A 10220-nucleotide genomic window follows, 5' to 3' on the forward strand; every position below is an offset into this window, starting at 1 on the left:
CAGAAAAGCATAGCTAAAACTTTAAACCAGAAGCATGAGGGAATGAGGAGATCGAGGACCTTGTCATCATCCATAATCCTCGCATATCAGTGTACCAGTCTCATAAATCAGATGAATTAGAGAGTATCACAAAATACGGATTTTATCGAGCTCATACATTACTTGATCCATAATTACATCCAAAAAAAAAGAAGAAGAGAGTTTATGACGAGGACAAGAATGGCATTTCTATTTTTGTATTTGAATTTTAATAATTGTGAGAGATTTGAGGGATTTTCTATTTTGGTAGGATTTAATTTTCGAATTTTGAATCTTTTTAAAATTTGAATTTTGATCAAATTTAGTAGTTGAGTGATTTGAGGAAATTGAAAAATCTGTAATTTGGTTTTCTATTTAAACACTATTTGTAATCAGATTTGATAATGATGAATGAAATGAAAAATGACATTGCTTAGTTGGGTGTGAAACCAAAGGGTGTGAAACCCTAGGCAGTTTTATTTTTCTGTATTCTTCTCAACGTTAATTTTCCAGCCACAAAAAAAAAACCCTGTTCATCTCCTTCAACATCCGCTCCCTCTGTTCACAAATCGCAAAACCCAACCCTCCTCCTCCCCGAACAGTCACATCTCCACCAACTTCATCTTCTTCCCGAGATCCCCTACCACCGCTCNNNATCAACCGCAGCCGCACCACCCCCTCAGCCCCTCTCCATCACCGCCCTCATCACAACCACCATCGGCCTCCCACCAGATCCGACCTGCCTCTTCTTCAACAGCCTCAACCACCGCCTCAGCCACGCCAAGCTCCCCAACCACCAGATCCCGTCGCTCTCCTCCATCTCGAGCTCACAACGCCAACCCGAGCCCCGATCTCCTCCGCCATTCATCCACAAGCGTTGTTTGGCCTCTTGTCTCCTTAATTCGAAGCTCACACCGACAAGTCCTCGGGTCCGATTCTTTTAAATCAGATCCGCACTGTTCATTTGGATTTGATTTCAGTTTGGACCCGACCCGTACAGTAGCAGACCCACTAAGAGTTCATGCTGGATTCCAAGTTGGTTCAAATCCATTTGGGAGTTAAATTCGAGCCTGATTCGAGTTCGCCTCGTTTGTTAGTCTTCTGATGCATTACTTACTTTTCTGCTAATTTCATTTTATTAGTTAATTGCATGCGTATTAAATCTCTAAACTATTATCATATATTCACTATTTAAATTATTTTGTGAGTTGAGATAACTGAATATGTGACTGTTGAAAAATCGATATTGATCTTAGAACTTGCAAAATGATATTTAATATTTTGATTAAAATATTTGAGATTGAATTGTTCATGAGTATCGTTGCAAAATATTATTAAATCCATCTGTCGCATTAACTGCTTTAATTAATTTCCTACCGAATATCATGATTTTTTTGGCGAAACGGTGCTTTGTTCAAATTGAATCGCTGATTCTGATAGACCCCCTACCCCGTTTCGCATCATTTTGGTATCAGAGCATGGTTCTAGGGTAGGAATTTTTTTTTTAGATTAGTTGAGTCTTTTATTTGATATTTAAAAAAATGCATTCATCTCATTTAGCTGTTTGTGCACACCATTCATCTCATCTAATTGTTAGTGCATGCCCACTAGCACAGATTTACTCTGATTAGGAGAGTCTAGTGAATCATCTAGTGAGTCCAGCCTGTCAGGTAACACAGATCCCGAACTCCTTAAGAAATTCGCTGAACTAGCAGCACAAATTGATGAAACCTACGAAAGATTAGTGAGGCTAAAAAAATGTGGATTACAACTCCGCCGCCACAAGGTCAAGGCTATGGATACCCACGCAAGGCCATGGATACATAGTTCATCGACCCCCACCTCAACCCGTGCCTGATCCACCAACCTTTGATGGTAGGCTCGACTCAGAAACTTTCTTTGACTGGCTGAAGAGCATGGATCTCTACTTCGATTGGTACGCCCTGGCGGAATCCCAAAAAGTCAAGTTTGCCACAATGAAGCTCACCGGACCCGCTTGCCAATATTAGTCCAACTTCGAAATGATAAGGCATATTAGAGGTGAGTTATCAATTTTTACTTGGCGAGAAATGGCCGACGAACTAAAACGGAAATATCTCCCGCCATCGTTTATTTATAGATTGCTAGATAAGTGGCATTGTCTTACTCAGGAAACCAAATATGCAAAAGAGTACGTTGCTCAATTTGATGAATTGTTTACTCGATGCAGCACCATTGAACCAAAGGCACCAACGAAAGTCTTATCAAAATTTAGAGCTGGATTAAGAAGCGACCTCCAAACCAAACTCTTTGCTAGAGGAGTAAACACCATTGAGAGAGCTTATGCCTTAGTTCAAGAGTTAGATGAAGCCAAATTCCACCAATCTCATAGGGCTCAGGATTGTCAAACTCATTCCTCCCAGTTTTCCTGTGCCAATACCTCTAGTCAGCCTCTGAGTCAATCTAACCCTAGTTCTTCCCGGTCTAGAGTCGATCCCAAGGGCCAGAAGTCAGAAAGATCTCTCTCCAAACTTAGCCCAATAATACAATGTTACAATTGTCAACGATATGGGCACGTTGCATCCGTCTGTACAACTCCGTTCAGAGTTAGAATTAATAAGTCGCCTATAACGAAATCAAAATCTATTATTGAGGAAACTGTTACCCAGGCCGTAAATTTGACAGAATCTAACTCTGATAAGAAAATCCATGGTAGTATAATCGAAGAACCATTCATTTCTGTACCTTCTGAAACTACCCCAACAATTGTGGAGTTAACTGAAGTTTCATGCAATGACAACACTCTGGTTATTCCCCAAGCTACCCCTTTGATCACGGAGTCCACTGATGTTATTCCTGAAGTTGTTCTTGAAATCGAAACTCCAACTCCTTCTGAACTAACTCTAGTGATTGAAAACACTGTTGATGTTCCCCACGGAGTCCTCCCGGACCAACATGACCCCCAACTCGTTCCTGATGTGGGTCCTAAAGCGATTCAATCAGATATCTGTATGGAAGTTGAATACCAAACTGAGCCTAGTGAAATAACTACCATATTAGATGTCAAACCCACATGCATTGTCCCAACAATCACTCCCACATATATTGATCCATTTTGGGAGAAAATATTGATTAGGGATACAAGCTGTAGCACGAGTGTTTTCATTTCCTTTTTCTCTCATGCTAAGTGCACCAAAACATTCATCTTTCCTGCATGTGTCTGCATGTTCTTCACTATCATTGTTAGGACTAGAAATTTGTTATGCACATCAATGAATGAACACCAAATTATTCCATTTGATAGAGGACGTTGTGCATATTGAACACTTCATTGAGTTTACATCTGTCATTGATCACATTGTTTGAGTCTGTATTTCATCAGGAACAATTGAGTTGATTTATATTTTTTTTTTTTGCATTGATCATATAATGGGGAGTCAGTGATCTAATTTGAATAAATACATTGTTAACTGAAATGAATGATATGGAGTCAGGACCTAATTTAAAACTGTTAATGCTGATATTTTAGATGGTTTGAACTTATCCAAAACAGTTTCTTTATAGCTGTTTAAGATTTGACATGTTATTTATGAGCTTTTCCAACTCTTGAACTAATTAATAGCAACATTTATATTATTAATTTGGCCATAGTTCTATTCTCAATATTGATTGACTAAGCAGTTCATAATATTATTGACAGTCCACTGATATAAGCATGACCCTAGCCTATTGTTTCTGAGAGTTGTTTCACTTTACCCCCACTTCTATATATTCACCCATGCAGTAGTGAATTTTGATAATATTTTAGATGGTGAATTTACAATGCAATCTAACTAATGATTTGAGATGCAGGAAAGTATATGATGACAGATTAAGACGTAGACAGACTATATTGAAGATTACAAACTTCTGTAGCTAACTCGACGGAGTCGAGTTTTCTCCCACCCGGGGAGAATGATGAGGACAAGAATGACATTTCTATTTTTGTATTTGAATTTTAATAATTGTGAGAGATTTGAGGGATTTTCTATTTTGGTAGGATTTAATTTTCGAATTTTGAATCTTTTTGAAATTTGAATTTTGATCAAATTTAGTAGTTGAGTGATTTGAGGGAATTGAAAAATCTGTAATTTGGTTTTCTATTTAAACACTATTTGTAATCAGATTTGATAATGATGAATGAAATGAAAAATGGCATTGCTTAATTTGGTGTGAAACCAAAGGGTGTGAAACCCTAGGTAGTTTTATTTTTCTGTATTTTTCTCAACGTTAATTTTCCAGCCAAAAAAAAACCCTGTTCATCTCCTTCAACATCCGCTCCCTCTGTTCACAAATCGCAAAACCCAACCCTCCTCCTCCCCGAACAGTCCCATCTCCACCAACTTCATCTTCTTCCCGAGATCACCAACCACCGCTCACCTATCAACCGCAGCCGCACCACCCCCTCAGCCCCTCTCCATCACCGCCCTCATCACAACCACCATCGGCCTCCCACCAGATCCGACCTGCCTCTTCTTCAACAGCCTCAACCACCACCAAGCTCCCCAACCACCAGATCCTGTCGCCCTCCTCCATCTCGAGCTCACAACGCCAACCCGAGCCCCGATCTCCTCCGCCATTCATCCTCAAGCGTTGTTTGGCCTCTTGTCTCCTCAATTCGAAGCTCACACCGACAAGTCCTCGGGTCCGATTCTTTTAAATCAGATCCGTACTGTTCATTTGGATTTGATTTCAGTTTGGACCCGACCCGTACAGTAGCAGACCCACTAAGAGTTCATGCTGGATTCCAAGTTGGTTCAGATCCATTTGGGAGTTAAATTCGAGCCTGATTCGAGTTCGCCTCGTTTGTTAGTCTTCTGATACATTACTTACTTTTCTGCTAATTTCATTTTATTAAATAATTGCATGCGTATTAAATCTCTAAACTATTATCATATATTCACTGTTTAAATTATTTTGTGAGTTGAGATAACTGAATATGTGACTGTTGAAAAATCGATATTGATCTTAGAACTTGCGAAATGATATTTAATATTGTGATTAAAATATTTGAGATTGAATTGTTCATGAGTATCGTTGAAAAATATTATTAAATCCAATTGTCGTATTAACTGCTTTAATTAATTTCCTACCGAATATCATGATTTTTTTGGCGAAACGGTGCTTTGTTCAAATTGAATCGCTGATTCTGATAGACCCTCTACCCCGTTTCGCATCAGTTTATCCTCCAGAACTTAAAACCAACACTATCCATTATAAATTAGCTCTTACCACAGCGTCTGACTCCTTCTCCAGCAGTGATTGCATTTTTTGTTTCTCCGCTATCTTCTTGCATTGTGGCTGCTCTTTTCTGGCTTGAGTTTCCTGACTAGAATAGAAAAAGGTGTGCCACACTAGATGCACTCTTCTAAGGCACAGCATATTCTTCATTAAAGATCAACGCATTTCGTGCTATCCATAAACACCAACAAATAGTAGGAAAATAACAGATCAGAGACTCTTTTAAGTTTTGAACTCTATATGAAACTGCCATTGGCCAATCGAACCCCTTCAGAACTATCAGGCCATTGAACTGCAAAAAAAAAAAAAAAAAAAAAAAAAAGGGAAACAAGTGATTGTCTGTCTCCATAGGTGAACTGAAAAATGGACGTACAGGATTCCGCTCCAGCTTTTCTCGGTCAAGTTTTCTCTAGCCTGAAGTCAATTAAGAGCCTTTTTTGAAAATCTGGACCCAATAAAGAATCTAAGCTCTTGGTACGTCTACACAATAACTTAATACGATATATATGGTTCTGGCCCTCCCTAGCCCATTGTAGACCAAACCTATGGTTCCAAGTTCCCTTTTTTTAATTTGAAACGCATAAAAATGCTTTTCTTAGGTATAGGGAAGATGGCGATTGTTGGCTTGGTATTATAAATCTGAGAGCAAGGATATAGAGATCTAATATCTTTTGGTTCTATTATTGGACCCTCTATAAAAAACTAAAAACATACTTTTCTTTCTTAGATATAGCGACGGTTGAACTCATATATACACATGTATGGGTGTTACAGGAGGTTGAGGTTCGGAATAGATAACATATGCTAAGTTTGTGTCAAAATAATAAATTAACTTCCTTAATTAGTACATATATCCATATGCTAAGTTATGGAATAGTTATTAATTAAATCAGTTGTCATTCACTTAAATATTCATTTTCGTACTAATTAATTAAATGATCATCAAAATTAAATCAGGTAGGTTTTCGTGTACGTTTGGTAAGTAAGTTGAATTTATGATCATTCATATATTCACTTGACATGCGCAAATATAAGTGGATATATGAGCCCGTGCATATATTTGAAAGAAGACCCGTACATTCCGGTGAGCAGCGGAGAGAGCAGGTATGCAAGCCATTAATTAGAGCAGGTATCCAATAATGCTGAGGCAAATATATATATATACTATAATTAACATCAACATGAATTTTAAAATGAATTCTTGCTCATGCCATTTCCGGCCCTATATAAACCCCAAAACTCTCTATCATTTTCTCCTCCTTATGGCTTCTCCTCTTACTCTAACAATGATGAAATTCTCCATCCCAATTATCTTCCTCTTGTTCGCCTCTAGCTGCTTCAGCTTCTCGTACTCTACGGAGCAATATACTTCGATATTTAGCTTTGGGAACTCGCTTGCTGACACTGGGAACTTCCTCATCACTGCGGCCCAAGCATTTCCTATGGTCGCCAGGCTTCCTTACGGAATTACCTATTTTAAGCGCCCTACTGGCCGTTTCTGCGACGGTCGTCTAGTTGTGGATTTCGTAGGTATGCACCTGTGTTCTCGTGTTTGTTTGTGAGAATAGGCTACCTGAAGGAAAATGTCCAGATTGACATTAGAGTATGAAAGGAGGACGATTTGTCGCTTATGCGGCACGCATAAAGATCACGGCACCCCAAATCATCAATACGTTAAAGTTATAGTTAATGGTTGTGTTACATCAACAATATACCAGTCAATACCATTAAATGACACATCGACCACCCCCTCTACCCATAATATTATTTTCTAAGTGAAAAGTTAGGATATTTAATTGTAACCTGTCTGCATATATATAGTGTACAATTTTCATGGATTAGCAAGTAATAGACTCTTTCATGTTAAGGTCGTGAAGTTGAATTAAACTGGTTCACCGCTTGGATAAGAGTTATTTTAATTCTTATTACTATGATGGTTTGTAATGTGAGAGAGAACTACTTTCTCAAAAAAAAAAAATATTAACTCTGTCTAAGTATGGGAATAAGTAAGGTCTCGTTTTGAGAGGTAAACTCTTTTTAATCCTTCTTGTACAGTTGTTTTAAGCTTTTTATGCTTTTTATAATTGATAAGCTTTCAGTCAACTTAACCTTTTAACACCTTTTGAAAGCAAAAATTAACTTTATTTGATATGTTTTTTCCTTGTTAATTAAGGAATGGATAATTCCTTGTGACTCCTAATTTAATCTGTTATTAGACAAAACCTTAGATAATAAAGTACTTGAATGGTTAAGAAATTTTTTTGGTCTCTAATTACTCACCAGATTGCAGCGTTGTTAGGGCAAGATCATAATACATAAATGCAGAGAGAAAGAGGGAACACTAGGTACAAGTGTCACAAACAAGAGACTTGATTTTATTCATCAAAGCTATCTACTATTCATCAAAGCTATCTACCTACATCTAAAAAAAAGTCATATATATATACATACACACGCACCAATAAAAAAAAAAAAATTTCCAAAGCGAGTCCTTTTTAATAGGAATTAATATCCTCCATATGAAATGATAGTTCAATCAAATTGCCCCTACAAATCTGACAGTCAAAACATGCCCAAAAAGGAAATAAATCTTTGACTGTGATTTTGAGGCTCAGAATAAAATAGAATTTAGCAAATGTGTCTGTTCCTTTGAGCAATTCGGTCGTGTTAGATGTTCGTCGTGTTTGACCCTTACAAGGTCGAATTTGTCCCATATAGAGGCTAGACATGCCTCAAGAGCTGCACCACGTACGTACTCTTTCTATATATATTTATTGACACCAATCCTATACATTTATACATTCAACATATACCAAATTGCTTGAAATGACTGCTATGTTTGCATTAACGAGCTAGCTATTTGACATTGTAGCTGAAGCGCTGGGTCTCCCCTTGCTTCCTCCGTACTTAGCCCGAGCATCAAATTTCCAACAAGGAGCGAATTTTGCTGTGGCGGGAGCTACAGCATTGAACCCTGCATTTTTCATCCAAAGAGGATTGGGGAGCTTGCTTTGGACTAACTACTCTTTGAGCACCCAGCTTGCTTGGTTCGAAGAATTGAAGCCTTCCCTTTGCCACACACATCAAGGTTGTATACTCTCGCAGTACTGTCATATTATCATATTTGGATTTAATTATAGTTGTCATTTTTAAGGGGGTTTTTCTAATATTAGTCCCTTGAAATCTTTCCTATTTTGAAATTAGTCCGTCAAGTCACTGAATTCTTTTAGGTCCCTATTTCTTAAATTATTTTGAAAATAGTTCCCAAATCATTGAAATTAATATTAAAGCCCTCTAATTCTTTGTTTATGCTGAAATTAGTCCTCCAATTTAGAGTAGGAAATAGTAACTAGAGGGATTAATTTGAAACAACAATGAATGGGGAAAATAATAGTAGCTTTAATGGAAGTAATTAGGGACTAGTTCATAATAACTTAAGCACTAGGGTACATAATAGCAATTTGAATGATTCGATGAACTAATTTCAAAATATGAAAGGTTTCAAGGGATTACAATATTGAAAAAGTCTCATATATTAATATACAACAGTGATCGACTTACAAAGTAGTGTAAATGTCTCTGTATCGTCCAACAAGAAGTAACTTCCAAACTCTACCGAAATACTCTTTTGAACAGGGCATATTGTCCTATTTTCACTTAAAAAAAAAAGAAAGAAAGAAAGAAAGAAAAAGAAAATACTCTACCGAAATACTTATCAACAATCAGCTTGTTAAATATTGTATATATATAGAGTACACTTGTTTAGTCCCACATTGGGCAGAGTAGTAGAACAATCTTATTCATATTGTACATAAAGTACTATTGTTTAGTCCCATGTTTGGTAGAGTAGTAGAACAATTATATTTACATTATATAAATTGACAATCATATCAATGAAGAAAGATATCATTTTCTCCTGATTTGCTCAGTTTCTAACATGATATTAGAGTCATCCAATCAATCCCCTCCTCAAATCTCAGTCCTACGATCTAACAAACCCCTCGCATAGTAAACACTAGCCGCCGGCTACCTCCAAGCCCCATGCCTACACAACTCAAAGCGTCAATTGATATCACTCGACCCTTGATCCAAAATCGCACCACCGCTCAGCATCGCTCGATGCTCTGTACAACAACGTCGGCCATATCTGCACCATCGCTCGACCCAGTACGAGGGAGAATTGCACTCGCTTGCCCACGGTGCACCAGCGTCGACCGGTCGTCCGCACCACTTCACCATCACTGCACCAGGCAACCATGCCAGCACCATTGGTCGGCCTAGTTCAAGCCAAAACCGCATCCAGTCGCCAACTGTGCGCCCAGTGTTGATCGTTCGTCCGTACAACAGCACCGTCGTAGCACCAGGCGCATCACCTCTGCACTAAGACTTGACCAACAGAGCCAAAACTACACCACCACTTGTCCTACGCCACCGATCCTGAACCAGAAATTACCTCAGACCTGATTCGGCCTGACTGCCCCATACAAACCCAAGTATCACCAAATTCTCTAATCAATTGAACCTATGTCACCAACATGACAACACCGGAGATTCACTTCCATCAGCAATCCATCAACGTCAAACTCGACAATGAGAACTATCGTCTATGGTCTTACTCCCTGTGTAATCCTTCATAGCCATGGGTTGTGGGGCCACATCGATGACACCTCAAAAACCCCAATTCCACCACTCACCACTAGTGATCCCACCAAGTATACGGCTGCCCTCTCCTCTTACAACTCTACTCTTATGGCTTGGACCCTTGCTGAAGATCGTATCATTATAGCAATCATACAGTTCGTCTTACCCGCCATCCATGTTCAGCTTGCGCGGTTGGACTCTGCCATATCCCTTTGGGAGTATCTATAGCGATTCTATACCCGGTCAGATGAGGCTTAGGAATTACAATTGTACTAGAAAATTTCTACTGTCACACAGGGCGA

At 38.5% G+C, this 10220-nt stretch overlaps 1 protein-coding gene across 1 annotated transcript in view; it reads left to right on the forward strand.

The window, feature by feature from the left end:
* LOC109828825 (GDSL esterase/lipase At5g45910-like) overlaps positions 6547-10220 on the forward strand; it is a 40902-nt gene continuing 37228 nt past the window's right edge. Inside the window, exons 1-2 of the mRNA XM_020395780.1 lie at positions 6547-6807; positions 8150-8365. Of these exons, the coding sequence (XP_020251369.1) occupies positions 6564-6807; positions 8150-8365 (460 nt within the window). The 5' untranslated portion in view covers positions 6547-6563. The remainder of the gene's footprint in view (positions 6808-8149; positions 8366-10220) is intronic.

This window comes from Asparagus officinalis, chromosome 1 (assembly GCF_001876935.1).
Source record: "Asparagus officinalis chromosome 1, Aspof.V1, whole genome shotgun sequence".
Taxonomy (NCBI): Eukaryota; Viridiplantae; Streptophyta; class Magnoliopsida; order Asparagales; family Asparagaceae; genus Asparagus; species Asparagus officinalis.